Source organism: Perca flavescens, chromosome 16 (assembly GCF_004354835.1).
Source record: "Perca flavescens isolate YP-PL-M2 chromosome 16, PFLA_1.0, whole genome shotgun sequence".
In the NCBI taxonomy this organism is placed as follows: Eukaryota; Metazoa; Chordata; class Actinopteri; order Perciformes; family Percidae; genus Perca; species Perca flavescens.
Genome location: NC_041346.1, coordinates 939523 through 955489, shown reverse-complemented (window position 1 = coordinate 955489; position 15967 = coordinate 939523). Strand labels below are relative to the sequence as shown.

General features: G+C 40.8%; 1 protein-coding gene across 1 annotated transcript in view; it reads left to right on the top strand.

The window, feature by feature from the left end:
- The window catches only part of megf10 (multiple EGF-like-domains 10), a 106435-nt gene that overhangs the window by 81626 nt on the left and 8842 nt on the right, over window positions 1-15967 (top strand). The window contains exons 15-22 of the mRNA XM_028601456.1: window positions 190-324; window positions 1673-1801; window positions 2415-2543; window positions 2794-2922; window positions 3649-3777; window positions 5577-5801; window positions 8045-8160; window positions 8863-8986. Of these exons, the coding sequence (XP_028457257.1) occupies window positions 190-324; window positions 1673-1801; window positions 2415-2543; window positions 2794-2922; window positions 3649-3777; window positions 5577-5801; window positions 8045-8160; window positions 8863-8986 (1116 nt within the window). The remainder of the gene's footprint in view (window positions 1-189; window positions 325-1672; window positions 1802-2414; window positions 2544-2793; window positions 2923-3648; window positions 3778-5576; window positions 5802-8044; window positions 8161-8862; window positions 8987-15967) is intronic.

Below are 15967 nucleotides of genomic sequence, written 5' to 3'. Positions count from 1 at the left end.
CCTGACTGCTTATGGTTCTGATCCATTAGATTTCATTGTAGTGATGTCCCCGTGTTCCAGTGGAACGCTCATTAACATACAAGGCACGTCCATCTGTACCAACCCCACCACATTCCTAAGAATATTAAGTTTACATTCAGAATATTTAGATATTAGGTTTTACAGTAAATTCCTTATCTCTGCGTGCAGTCTGCTCTCCAGGTTACTTTGGTCACCGCTGCAGTCAGACCTGTCCCCAGTGCGTCCACAGAAACGGGCCGTGTCACCACGTCACGGGACAGTGTGACTGTCTGCCGGGCTTCAAGGGGGCTCTGTGCAACGAGGGTGAGTTCTTTCTGCTGGCTTACAAAGTGTGTACGTTGGCTTTTTAAATGCTGATAGTGGTCACTAGGGCTGGGAAATATATGGATATTATATTGACATTGATGACATATGAGGCAAGATATCGTCTTAGATTTTGGATATCTTAATATCGTTAAATGTGTCGTCTTTTTCTGGTTTTAAAGGCTGCATTACAGTAAAGTGATGTAACTTTCTGAACTTACCAGACTTACTAGCTGTTCTATTATTTGCCTTTACTTACAATGGGCCCTATCCTGCACCTGGCGCAGCGCAAAGTCCAACGCAAGTGTCTTTACTAGTTTAAGACCGACCCAGTAGTCAGGTTTCCATCTACCCCCCACGCTGGTCTTACAGAGAGGTGTGTTCAGGTGCATTCTGGGCGTATTGCTATCGTGAGGCAGAGGAAAGCAGCATATCATTGTTATTTTAACAGTGCATTAGTAAAATGCTCCTAGGCTCGTGCACACTGCGCGCACACTATGCTTGTTACACACACAGGGATGCACAGCAGCACACACACATGCAGAAGATTACAAATAAAAATATTACAATGTGAAATAGTAATATGATATGATCACTTCATGCACGATCACTTCATGCACGAGCTGATCAGTTTCTTCTCCTGAACATCTCTCCTGGCTTTTAAAGGGAATGGGAGATGATCTCTGATTGGTTGATTGCATGTTACACCCAAAACACACCTCTGATTAATGAAGACACTAAGTAACAACCCTTTAGAACCATGCACCCGGCGCACGGACCCTTTTTTCTGCCATCAAACTAGCAACAGTGGATTCATAAACGCCCTAAACGCACCCGCACCAGGCGCTTCACGCCGTGAGCTTAGATCATTAAAATAGGACCCAAATTCATTCTATCTCCATAATTAATGATTTTGTATTTAAAATCTAATTGTGAAAATAATTGTGAAAGCACCAATCTTTGATGGGACATCATGACCCATACACACATTAGATTCCACTATTTATATATTATATACCATAAATGTTTGAACCAGTCAGAATCAGAATCAGAAAAGGATTTATTGGCAAGTAAGTACCACTTATAAGGAATTTGCCTTGGTAGGGGGCAGGAGGGATTGGCCACAATCCTTCCATCCCGCTGTCGTGTCCCAACATTTGATGTTACACGCTACTCCACAAAATTCACACATGAGACCAATTTTAAACATTTGTGTGTATTAAGAACCTCATCAGCAAGATCCCAAAGTAAACTCCATAGACGATGTCTGAGATGGCAAAAAGACGTGAGATTAATGTGGTTGAGGAAGGTGAGAGATGACCTCTCCCTCGTGTGTCTTGGGTTGCAGTGTGTCCCAGCGGTCACTTTGGGAAGAACTGTGCGTGGAGCTGCAGCTGCACCAACAACGGCACCTGTCACCCCATCGACGGCTCCTGCCAGTGTTATCCTGGATGGATCGGAAGTGACTGCTCCCAGCGTGAGTTCACTCAATAAAATAACAAATATGATGGCTATGATGGGTTTTAGAATGTTACTATCCTGTAAAGGACTTGTTTCTAGGCCTGTAACAATTATTACATAACTGTCTAATTGCAATAATGTTTAAGTAATCGCAGTTTCTTGTTTAACCGCAATTAATTGCTAACATTAGCTAAGGTCCCAAGGTGTATGGCTATGTATGGATGGTTATTGTCAATACTATGTTCATTTAAGAAAGAAATACATTGTTTTATAATAATAAAGAGGTGTGGTTTACTTCATAGGCTGTGTATTTGTGTTATTATATTATCTGGTTCACATGACAGTGATATATACAGTAACTAAAAGATGTATCCTGGAATTCAATCAAAACATTACTTTGTTTGAAATAAATTTGACTGAAAGAGACAATTATATTGTTAATCGCGATTATTTCTGAGACAACTAATTGTTTGGAAAACATTGGAATTGTTACAGCTCTACTGTTTCATCGTGAAATCGTATATTCTGAGGTAAAAAGAAAAGCCACTTAACTTTGACCTTTGGAGCTCTGAGCTGTGACCTGCTATGACTATGGATTATAATATGATTTGGTTGTGGCTGTGTTGCAGCATGTCCGCCGGGTCAGTGGGGACCCAACTGCATCCACACATGTAACTGTCACAACGGAGCCTACTGCAGCGCTTATGATGGAGAATGCAAGTGCACCCCCGGATGGACCGGCCTCTACTGCACACAGCGTCAGTAACACACACACACACACATGCACGCACACACACACTCACACAAACACACACGCACACACATAAACACACACACAAACACACACATGCACACATGCACATATATGACAAATACTGTAGTAGATCAGCTCTATATGATCAAACTCATCCTTTTGACCCATATATAAATCACACAGCCTTCACTGTTTATTTCAGAAGTAGAGCATTTTGAAAGTATATCATGTGATGGATGACTCCTCCCTTATAGGCTGTCCGTTAGGTTTCTATGGGAAGGACTGTTCTCAGACCTGCCAGTGTAGGAATGGAGCCGACTGTGATCACATCTCTGGACAGTGCACCTGCCGCACCGGCTTCATGGGACGCCACTGTGAACAAAGTATGTTCCACCGTTTGTTCTTTTTTTCTTTCTTTCTTTCTTTCTTTCTTTCTTTCTTTCTTTCTTTCTTTCTTTCTTCAACTTTATTTACTTCTTTTATTCTAACTCCTCTTAGTGCATACACGTTACGTGCCTACAGCTCAACTGACTTTAACTAGAGATGATACCATTTCTGCTACTGATTCTGATACCTGAACTTGTGTATCGGCCGATACACAAGTTCAGGTATCAGAATCAGTTCTGATCTGAGACACTGTGTCATATATTTTATTATGTCTAACAGCTGTATACTACTATTCCTGTATGATGATATGATGTCTAACAGCTGTGTACTACTATCTCTGTATGAAATATTATGATATCTAACAGCTGTATACTACTATCTCTGTATGATATGATATGATGTCTAACAGCTGTGTACTACTATCTCTGTATGATGATATGATGTCTAACAGTTGTATACTACTATCTCTGTATGATATGATATGATGTCTAACAGCTGTGTACTACTATCTCTGTATGATATGATATGATGTCTAACAGCTGTGTACTACTATCTCTGTATGATATGATATGATGTCTAACAGCTGTGTACTACTATATCTAGCTATGCGGGACTATTATGACTGTAACAAACACTTCAACTCCTTTCAGCACTTAAACTTAATTTCTGTTGGGGACATCCTACTGAAGTTGAATAAATAATGTATCTTTTCTTATTTCCAGAGTGTCCACCTGGTTCCTATGGTTATGGCTGCCGCCAGGTCTGTGACTGTCTAAATAACTCCACGTGTGATCACATGACTGGTACATGTTACTGCAGCCCGGGCTGGAAGGGAGCTCGCTGTGACCAAGGTGAGTGTGACTGCAATAAAAAATGGAATCAATCCATGTTGCATCAAGTTAATAAAGAATGAAATTCAAAATGCATCCTCAGATCTGGTTTTTGATAATAGTGGCAGTAATCAGATTACCTTGGTTGTCTAATCATTAGCCTGTTTCACACAGCCTGTTCAAGGCGGGAATGTTGCGCCTTTATTCCGTCGTTATTCCGCCTCAGCGCTCTGTATAAAAGTCTGAGCAGAGTTGTTCTGCTGTTAGAGGGAATAACAAATCCACAACTTTGTGAAAGGGACATCCGGCACAGCAGGACTACTGGAACAAACACACAAGATGCTGATGGTGTTGTGTTCCACATAGTTTGGATCGGTGGAAGTGGTGTACATTTCTGGGATAAAGCCTGACATCCCGCGGCCTCTGCCCCTCACCCTCCTCTCTCTGTTTGTTTCTGTTCTCTCCGGGAAACACCAACCTGAACCTCCGAGCTAGCAAGCTACACGCTGGAAATGTCAAGTTTAGAAGAAAATTTGGATGATGCAACAAGGCAGACCTGCTTGGTTCTTTCAGGGAATGATTGTAAAGATTTACAAAGAATATGTTTAGTGCATTTCCTCTCTAACTGGGCGTTTTGGGACTGATTGGTTAAATGAGGTTTAACCATGTATCCAGCTTTACTTTGGTGGGGTGCAAATGTTCCACCAGAACAAGTTCCTTCCTGAGACTATTTAGCAGAGCTACCATCGCTGAGTCAGGAGTTTAGCGCCGGCCAAGACGATTGTGATTGGTTTAAAGAAATGCAAACAACCCAGAGTGTTTTTTTCTCCTATCCCAGAATGCATCTGTGGTGTAGCTTTACTCCACATCGAGACTATAGCTGCACCTCATGTCCCTTAAATTGCCTCCTTGAGTCCTCCACTTGCCTCCCTTCCTTGCGTCTTAGTCCCTCCCACCGAGGAGGCACGGTAGAGACGCGAGGAAATCATGGGAGGAGGTGGAACCGAGGAAATGTGTTCTAGAGGGATAAGACGTCCTTTCCTCTGCTAGCTCCTCGATGATCCCTCCTCGGGCCTCGGGGCACAAATAAGAGCTTTGAGACGGCCTTCCCCGAGGAGGGACAGAACAACTTCCGGGTCAACCGAGGAGTCGAGGAGCTATCAAATAAGAGACATGGGATGCAGCCTATGTCATGCGTCGTGCCTCTTTTGCTTTCGCAATGCCAGCATGTGATCAAAACTCAAACTCTGGAGCAGCATCATGCTGCGTTACCTAGTTTAGTGGCAGACCTCCTTTACGGCAGCACTGCACAATCTCAGTGTGAACGAGGCTATTGACAGTCATCTCCTCCTTTGATAGAACAACTACTTTTTCAAGTTTTCTTTTTAAAAATAGACTAAAATTCATTTTAGATAATGGGCCACATCTCCCATCTCCAGTGGGCCAGACCAGTAGACATCTCCAGACGGATCAGAAACTTGATCTGCCACATAGTTTCTTGTCAGCTTGCTTCTGCTCCGACAGCGTTCTGAGAACGTTGTAGGAAATCGGATCTGGGAGAGAGGGGTAATATTCTGAGAAAAAAACTCAGAATTTCTAAGATTGAAGTTGTAAATTTACAGGAAAAGAACTTGGATATTCTCGGGGATTAAAGTGATACATTTGGAATTGGAATGAATTACTTCTCTGCAATTTTCACAATTTGCATAGTCATCCAGTGGGCCTGATTGGACCCTTTGGAAGGCCGGTTCTGGCCCTTGGGCCGTATGTTTGACACCCCTGATTTAAGTCTAAGGCCTCTAACATCCTGATGTGTGCAGCTGGTGTGGTGGTGGGCAGCCTCAACAGTTTGACCAGCGCAGCCATGCACGTGGACACATACCAGATCGGAGCCATCGCGGGGATCATCGTCCTGGTGCTACTGGTGCTCTTCCTCCTGCTCCTCTTCATCATCTACAGGAAGAAACAGAAGGGCAAGGAGCCAAGCATGCCCGCTGTGAGCTACACTCCGGCTCTGAGGGTCCCGGCTGATTACAGCATCGCAGGTACACCACCGGCTCAAACTGCACTCAGATCAGTCACGTGTACCGTCCCACTACAGCTGGAACAATTCCAGATGTTGCTGTACAATTCATTGTCTCAGAAAGAATTGCGATTAACAATATAATTCTCTCAGTCAAATTAACAATTATTTATTTATTACTTTTTTAAACAAATTGAAGTTTTGAGTGAATCCCAGGATACATCTTTTGGTTATAATGGACTGTATTTTAAATGGACTGTATTTATATAGCGCTTTTCTAGTCTTAACGACTACTCAAAGTGCTTTTACAGAGTACAGGAACCATTCACCATTCACACACATTCATACACTGTGGCCGAGGCTGCCGTACAAGGTACCACCTGCTCATCAGATAAACATTCACACACCGATGGCGCAGCATTAGGAGCAATTCAGGGTTCAGTGTCTTGCCCAAGGAGACTTTGACATGAAACTGCAGGGCCAGGGATCAAACCACCAAGCTTCCGATTGATAGGCGATTGCTGTTACCACCTAAGAAACAGCCATTATGTATCTGTCATGTGATCCAGATAATATAATAACACAAATACACAGCCTATGAAAACATGTGGCCCCCCCCGTCATTTTTGTTGCTATGAACATGTATAGGATCAAGTGCCAAAAACTAACAATCAAAATAATAATAAAAATATATAGTCCGATCAATAATCACTTTTATAATTACAATTTGGCATATCTAAATAAAATCAACAATTACCAGTCATACTCCTTAAGACCTTAGCTCATGTTAGCAGTTTATTGCTGTTAAACAAACTGTTATTATTTAAAAAAAATTGACAATTAGACAGTTATGTAATAATTGTTACAGGCCTACTTTTAACAAGTCTTATCTGAACATTTAGAACTCCACGACAACTGAGCAAACTCCAACTACTGAGAAAGATAAGGTGATGCGCAGATCGGCAGATAATCACTTATATAATTACAATTTGGCATATCTAAATAAAATCAACAATTATCAGTCATACGCCTTAAAGCAACACTAAAGAACTTTTCCCACGTCGGTCCCCCTACAGGTTGGAAGTAGAATTGTCCATTACATTACATTATACAAGTTTGCCAGATTGGGTAGCAGATCTGTAGTTTGAATAAGACATCGTGACACATTACGCCAGCGGTAATGGACAATTCTTCCAACCTGTAGGGGACTGAAGCGGGAAAAGTACTTTAGTGTTACTTTAAGACCTTAGCTCATGTTAGCAATTCTTTGCAGTTAAACAAAGAAACCGTGATTATAAAAAAAAAAAAAAAAAGAATTGACAATTATGTAATAATTGTTCCAGGCCCACGTTCCAGGCATGTTAGGCAGCTCTGTCCTCAGGTTGGACCATCAGTCCTTTCTCCTTGATTGTCGTATGGCTTTTAAACAGTGAAACACTATTTTGAAAATGATCTAAAATAAGAAAAGAAAAAGATTATTAATCCCACACTGAGGAAAGTCCCTTATTACAGCAGCTCCAAAAAAATCGCACACATCAGATTAAGACAAATACACATTAAACACATTAGATGAAAAATATTCAAAAAGTATTACGAGAAATAGAATAAGAGTTATAATAATAATAATAATAATAATAATAATAGTAATAATATGTACACTATAAACACCGTTATTATAAACAGACAGGTAAAATATATATATATATATGTGTGTTTAACTGCATGTCTGTACTACAGTGCCAGAGATACCGTATGGGAAACATGTGGTCTGTTGTGTGTTTCCCTACAATATTCTGATATCGATAGAGATCATTGACAGTGAAGACAGCATGAAGCAAGTTGCCAAAACGGCTTGGTTATCTTCTCCTTTTCAGTAACCCACAGTGAACAAAGACATCTCCCCTGCAGAGCCCCTGATCACTGCTCCAGATTATAGTACAATGATTTATTACTCCACACTTAAAATAAAACTAGCACTGCAGTTACCAAATCCAAAGTTACTTTGTTAGTCGAAATAAGTGCTTTAGTGCGGGGTGAAAACGCCCACCACCTACAATATACGTGCACAACACAATAATCAACAAACAACATAATTGAGACCATAAACAACATACAATATGAGGGTCATACACAGTGAATGAAACAATGTAAATATGGCGACCACACATGATGGTCCCATATTCAGTAAATTAAAGACACACAAGGGGAGTATTAAAACCTGATGAACTTCTTGGTAAGAGTTCTGGTCGCCTTGTCATTTTTCAGATGCTCACGCTCCGGCATGCGAGGCCCACCCCAGCAACTACTTCTCCAACCCAAGCTACCATACTCTGACCCAGTGCATCAGGCCCCCGCACGTTAACAATGGCCCATATGGAAAGGTAGGGAGGTGGACTTTGAGACTGTATGGACCGGATCACCGTGACTTTCTAGTCATGGTTCTATCATCTTTGTTGGTATCATGTTTGCTACTGTTCGTCATATGAAAGCCTCAAATATGCATTTTAGATGAAGGAGATGAGAGTAGATCCAGCTGTTCTTCGTCTCCGTTTGCTCAGAGACGTCTGTACAGTACGCAGGAGGATTCTACCCGCAACTTATTGATAACAAACGTTGTGATTGGGTCTGTAGAGAGGCAAAGAGATAGAAAAAGTAAGAATTCCATAAATAATGTGTTATGAAACAATCTGATCACGATTGTTTGCGGTTCGTTTCCTAGATCAGAGTGGATTCTGAAAGCAGTGACGAGTGCTCGGAGAACAAAGTGACACGCAGCAGGGTTCAATTTTACAGTGTTTTAAAAGTTTAATGAGACTCACAGAAATATATACATTGTCTAACCATCGCTCCATTCACTTAGAGGACATGAGAGTAGAATAAGAAAGAAGCTCCAGAGTAAAGGAGCATTGGTTGGATTGGTTTGAAAAAAGTACAAGAATTTATCAAACAAATGTATGATACCAATTAAAACAGATGAGAGAGGCTGTGTCCAGAGTTTTCACATAATGGAATGTAACATATTCACGACAGAATGTGTCTATTGATTCATATTCCATGTGATGTTTGTCCCTTTAATGTTGCAGGCCAAGAGCAGCCAGCTGTTTGTGAACTTGAAGAATGTAGATCAGAGAAAGAGGGCGACATTAGCTGAGCACACTGGCACACTGCCGGCAGACTGGAAACATGAAGACTGCTTCAATGAACTGGGTGAGACATGGAATACATTATAGTGCACTCATAGATAGCAACATTACTGCCGCTGTCCCACTATAGATCATCACTCTTTCATGTTCAGTGGATTCCAAAGAAATAGCTCATGGAATTCCAATAAGGACATCAATACTGTTCTTTTTTTTTTTTAAACACTTTATTTGTACATTTCCAGTTATTACATTAAACAATCATATTCTCTATCTTACAAATAATCATAGAAAAACAATCCCAAGAAGACAAAGACAGACCAAACCTAAAATCAACCTGACAGACTTGTCACAGACAACAGACCGACAGGAGATGAAAAAAACAAAACAAAAATTGAGAAAAATTGAGAAAAACAAAACAAAACAAAACAAAAAAAATAAAAATAACAACAAGTGCACCTAACATTCGTTATGACAGGATCGACCAAGGGCAGGTTTAAACATTCAGAGTTCCAGTTCCAGACCAGGTAAATTGTTCACATAAGTCATCAGAGGGTCCCAGGTTTTGTGGAATCTGTTGATGGAACCGTTGAGGGTACATCTGATTTTTTCCAGCTTAACATTCTGCATAATGTCCCTGATCCAGTGGTGGTGTGATGGAGGAATAGCAGCCTTCCATTTAAATAAAATCAAGCGTCTAGCTAATAAGGAAGAAAAGGCAATGACCCTCTGTAAATGACCAAGGGGTGCAGATCCCGTTGAATCAGAAAACCAACCGAAAATAGCAACCAAGGGAGAGGGTGAGATGTTATAAGCATAAGCATTAGAGATTACTTCAAAAAAGGATGACCAGAAAGAAACAAGTTTCGGACATTCCAGAACATATGATAGGAAGTAGCTGGCGTATGTTTACATCTATCGCATAATGGGTCTACGTTCGGAAATATTCTTGCTAATTTGGCTTTTGAGAAGTGCAAGCTGTGTAACACTTTGAACTGTATTAAAGAATGTCTGGAGCATATGGAAGAAGAATGGACTCTAGTAAGAGCCATGTCCCATTCCCCATCAGACAGTTGCGCCCCCAAGTCATTTTCCCACTGTTCTCGAATATGTGAAATAGAGAGGTGGCAGCTATCCATGATATGGGAATAAATAAATGATATTCTTCTCTTAGTCAGCATATTGACCCGCAATAGGGAATCCAAACAAGAAGGAGAGGGTAGTGTAGGGAAGTTAGCAAACTTTTTATGAGTAAAATCCCTAATTTGCAAGTATCGGAAAAAATGATTATTTGTCAGACCGAATTTTCTGGATAGTTGTTCAAAGCTAGCAAAAGTATCATTAACATACAGGTCCTCAATACTATGAATGCCCTTGTCATACCAAATTTTGAAGCCATTGTCCATTAGGGATGGTTGGAAAAGGTGATTGTGTATTATTGGTGAGTGAATAGAAATACTTGGAATACCCAGACACCTTTTGAACTGATTTACGATGCGTAGTGATTGAGTTACAATTATATTATCCTTAATATTATTAACTAGTGATGGTAGAGATGCGCAAAGTAAAGCAGGGAGGGAATGTGGGCTGCTTGTAACCCTTTCAATCTGGAGCCACGCAGGGATCATATCATTCCAATCTTTTAACCACAGAGAGATGGCATTAAAATTCGCAGCCCAATAATACGTGCGCAAATTTGGAAGTGAAAGCCCACCTACATCTTTTGGTCTTTCCATGAATTCTTTTCTTATGCGAGCTGATTTATTGTTCCATATATAGGAGGAAATCATTTGATTAAATGCCTTGAAAAAAGACTGTGGTATATAAACAGGCAGTGCCTGAAACAAATATAGAAACTTGGGTACAATATTCATCTTTACAGAGTTTGTTCTCCCGATAATAGATAGTGGTAAAATAGACCACCTTTTAATATCTTGTTTGCACTGTTCCAGCAGAGAAATTATGTTACTTTTAAATAGACTGTTATAGGATTTGGTGACTTTTATACCCAGATATGTAAAGGACTCGGCGGACAATTTAAACGGCAGATTGGGATATTCACTGGCATTACTACAAATGGGGAAGTATTCGCTCTTATTAAAATTTAGTTTATACCCAGATATGCTACCAAATTCCTGTAAGATTTTAAGGATTTCAGGGGTAGTTGTGATGGGGTTGGTGACATATAATAACAAGTTGTCTGCATAAAGCGAGACAGTGTGAGTTAGGCCACCACGTGAGATACCTTGTATACTATTATTGCATCTAAGAGCTATGGCAAGTGGCTCTATAGCTAAAACGAAAAGTAACGGACTCACTGGATCCCCTTGTTTTGTCCCTCTGTGAAGAGGAAAATACTCAGACGAGATACCGTTGGTATAAACTGAGGCAGTTGGATCAGTGTAAATGAGCTTGATAAGGTGAGTGAAGTTAGGGCCAAAACCAAACCTGCCAAGTGTATAAAAAAGACAACCCCACTCAACCCGATCAAACGCCTTTTCGGCATCAAGCGATATTACTGCTTCTGGGGATGGAGTGCTAGATTCAGTATAGATGATATTAAACAATCGTCTCAGATTAAAATAAGATTGTCTCCCCTGGACAAACCCAGTCTGATCCTCCGAAATGACATGAGGAAGAATTGTCTCAAGCCGGAGTGCAATGGCTTTTGAGAACATTTTGCCGTCACAGTTTGTCAAGCTGATTGGTCTATAAGATGAGCAATCACGAGGGTCCTTATTCTTCTTTAATAACAGTGTAATAGACGCCTGGCGAAGCGTAGGCGGAAGGATGTTATTCTACAGTGCTTCTGTATAGACTGAGAGAAGAAGAGGGGCAAGTTTATCTTTACATTTTTTATAAAAATCAGTTGGAAACCCGTCCGGGCCAGGGGCTTTTCCACTCTGAAGGGACATTATTGCGTTGCTGATTTCTTCCAGTGTCAAATTTTGTTCCAATCGTTCTTTAGAGTCAGGGTCAATAGTAGGAATGTTCAGATTAGAAAAAAAAGCGTCAAATTGGTTGTGATCAGGAGTTGAATCTGAAGAATATAATTTAGAATAGAACTCTTTAAAGCAGTTGTTAATAGCCTGATGGTCCTCCGTTGAGGAGCTGTCAGGTAGCACAATTTGCGAAATAATACGGGACGCCGCCTTTTGGCGGAGTAGACTAGCTAATAGTTTGGAAGGTTTATCCCCCTCTTCATAGAATCTACTACGGGACTTAAAGATGAGCCTCTCTGCTTGGGAGGTAGTTAAGAGATCAATTTCAGTTTGTAAGCCTACTCTCTTCCTAATCAAATCAGGGGTCGGAGAACCAGATATGAGCCCGTCCAGAGCCTTGATTTCTGAAGATAGCTCCTCAATATTCTTATACTTCATCTTCCTAATATAAGCAGAGCGAGAAATAATCTGTCCCCTGAGATACGCTTTAAGTGTCTCCCAGAGGGTTGAGGCTGAGACGCCATCAGTCCTATTTACCTGCAGAAAGCAATCTATTTGTTCTGTAATGAACTTCACAAAGTCTGAATCAGCCAGTAGGAGTGTGTCAAGCTGCCATGTCCGTTTTGTCCTCTGAGTCGGAAGAGTTACCTTAATACTAACTGGGGCGTGATCACAAATAATGATTGGATCATATTTGCAATCTGTAATAGCATTAAGCAAATAGGGGTCAACCAAGAAAAAATCTATCCTGGAAAATGACTTGTGTACATTAGAGTAATACGAATACTCCCTCTTAGTGGGATGTTTAAATCTCCATGGGTCTATAAGTTTGTTGAGTATATCTATAAACGACTGGATTGTTTGCACAGATTTAGACAGTCTTGGTACAGACTGAGAAGAGCGATCCCAGACAGAGTCCATCACCAGGTTGTAATCCCCAACCATAATCAAATGATAACTATCCAGATTAGGGATGGAGTTTAGCATCTTTTTAAAAAAACTATCATCATCAAAGTTTGGTCCATAAATATTGACCAATACTAAGCGAAGTTGAAACAGCTCTCCCACAACCATCACATATTTGCCATTTGGATCCAGTATAGTGTCTGATACAATGAAAGGAATCTTTTTATTAATAAGTATAGCTACTCCTCTACCTTTACGGTTAAATTGTGAATGAAACATTTGCCCCACCCATTCTTTGTGAATTTTAAGCTGGTCTCAATTTTGAAGGTGGGTTTCCTGTAGGAAAGCAATACCAACCCCAAGATATCGTAAGTGAGAGAGAACCCTTTTTCTCTTGATTGCCTGATTCAGACCCTTCACATTCCAGCTTATAATTTTCATGTCATCTTTACCTGGGACAAGATGTGAATTACTCTGTCATTAGAACCACTCAATTCAAAAATATCTGCGTCGACCCCATTTAGACAATAAAAAAGCTGGATAGGTACACAAACTGTATATAGAACAAATGCCACATCAAAACTACTACATATAACACATAAACAAACCTTAAGAAGGCTATCCCCCCCAGAAAACTTCAAACTACTGCAAACCTGCATTTGCATGCTACCCGCAACAATGGATACTTTTTTAACCATTGATGAACCTCTCCAACAGTATATTAAGTGACCTGTGACATCCATAAGATATCCATAGATCGCAGAAGGTCACTGTAGGGAGACCGGTGGTGATCATAGAGAAAACCCCAAAAAACTGCCACTATGAACAATGCTAACAAAATAATACTATAAACATAGAAAATACTGTCAGAAAACATGACAGAATAGCCATATCAAATGAAGCCACCGTCTCTTTTAAATGATTACTGAAGTCATTGGCCCGATCATCAACATTACCTCAATCACCATTCTCCGCAGCGTGTGAGGCGGGGCGTCCGTTATCATCGATTACATTGTTATTGATGTAGGCCAGCGCCCCCGCAGGGTCGGTGAACTTCATACGTTTCCCGTTGTGTGTGAACTGTAGAGTGGCTGGGTAGTAGAGGCCGAACTGGATCTTTGCGGCGGGACATCAATACTGTTCTGTTGAAATCTGCTAAAGAAAGAATGACACACTGGATTGAAAACTCAATATGATTGGCTGTGTGCTGGCTGGGAGAGAGGATCTCACCACTTTGACAATGCATTCATACATTTAGGAAAAAATCCATCCATTCTTTTTCTTCAGGGTCAGAATAATTAGGCATATACACATATGAGGCATAACAAAACATGCTGCAAATACAGAAAACAAATTGTAAAGAACAAACAGAACTGAGTTATGATACAAAATAAGTTTCCAGGGGACACTAATAACTGCCGAACATGCCTGAATGCATTAGTTGGCCAACCATAGCACAGAAAAGGCCCAACAGCACGAGTGTCAAACTCAACTTCTCTAAAGGCCACAATGGAAAATGAGAATCACATCCAGGGCCGGACATGTTGGGTTGACTTCAATGAGTTTATTGACATGCTTTTATTCCAAAAAAGTCAAATATCTTTGCCTGTATTATTGCATATCTCATATAGTCTTCACATTCAGTTTGGTCAACAATGCTCTAAAAAAGTCAGCAAAAAAGTTCCATAGCCATCATAGAATTAAGCAACTCAGCAAAACAATGATTACATTTTTAAAAGCAGCAACCAGACAGCTGACTCCCAGCAACCTGTTTAACAGCCTGAATATGAAAACTATCTGCTTCTGGGGGGATTTCTGTGTCGAGTAATTGCATTCTGAAAAAACAGTTTCCTGTCTTTTTGGTTTGGCAAACATTAAGGCAGTCCAAAATGTATTCTGAAACTAAATTAATATGCGGGCCGGATCAAAATCTGCGAGGGGCTGGGTTCGGCCCGTGGGCCTTGAGTTTGACACATGTGACGTAAGTATTTAAAGCTGGAAATGCAAATGATGTTGATGCCAATAAAGTGAGAAGTCATTCTCTTAGATCAGAGTGCTACATTGGTCAGTTTTAATCTATATCTCTCTGGTGTAGTGATGGGCTGGTTTGGATCATACTTGTCAGAAAGGTTTTTGTTAGTTTATGTGATTTTGTATCACTTGATGTTCAATAGGGTGTTCCTCATTTATCTTTCACCTGATGATCCACTTTGTTGACTGCTCTTATTTCCTGTCTCATTGACATCACTGTTGTATGAGTACAACAATTATTTTCAAATTAAATGACAAAGAAACAATGGGCCCTATCTTGCACCCGGCGCAAAGCCCGACCCAAGAGTCTTTGCCAGTTTAAGACCGACCCAGTTGTCAGTTTCCCGTCCAGTGCCCACGTCGTTTAATTAGCAAATGCACCTGCACCCATCTGTGGCCCATGGGTGTGCTGGTCTTACAGGGAGGTGTATTGAGGTGCATTCTGGGCGTGCTGGTCTTACAGGGAGGTGTGTTGAGGTGCATTCTGGGCGTGCTGGTCTTACAGGAGGTGTGTTCAGGTGCATTCTGGGAGTATTGCTATCTTGAGGCAGTGGAAAGTGATCGCGCCATTGACCAACAAAAACCTGGTCTGAAGTCAATAACGGAGCATTTCATTGTTATTTTAACAGAGCATTAGTAAAATGCTCCTAGGCTCGTGCACAGCGCGTGCACACTATGCTTGTTACACACACAGGGACGCACAGCAGCACACACACATGCAGAAGATTACAAATAAAAAATATTACAATGTGAAATAGTATTATGATATGATCACTTCACGCACAAGCAGATCCATTTCTTCTCCTGAACATCTCTCCTTCCTGCTCAGCAAATCCTCCATCATAACAGCAATGCTCCAAGGTCCAAACGCGCCTGGATTTTAAAGGGAATGGGAGATGAGCTCTGATTGGTTTATTGCACGTTACGCCCCAAAACACACCTCTGGTTAATGAAGACACTAAGTACAACCCTTTAGAACCATGCACACGGAGCCTTTTTTCTGCCATCAAACTAGCAGCAGTGGATTCGTACAGGCGCTTCACGCGATCGTTAAAATAGGGCCCAAAGATCCATTCATTCATTGTATGATTGGACATACTGTAAGAGAGGAGCTGCACTCAATGTTTGCCCAAACTGATTCAGACACGCATTTTAGCATATTTTTTATT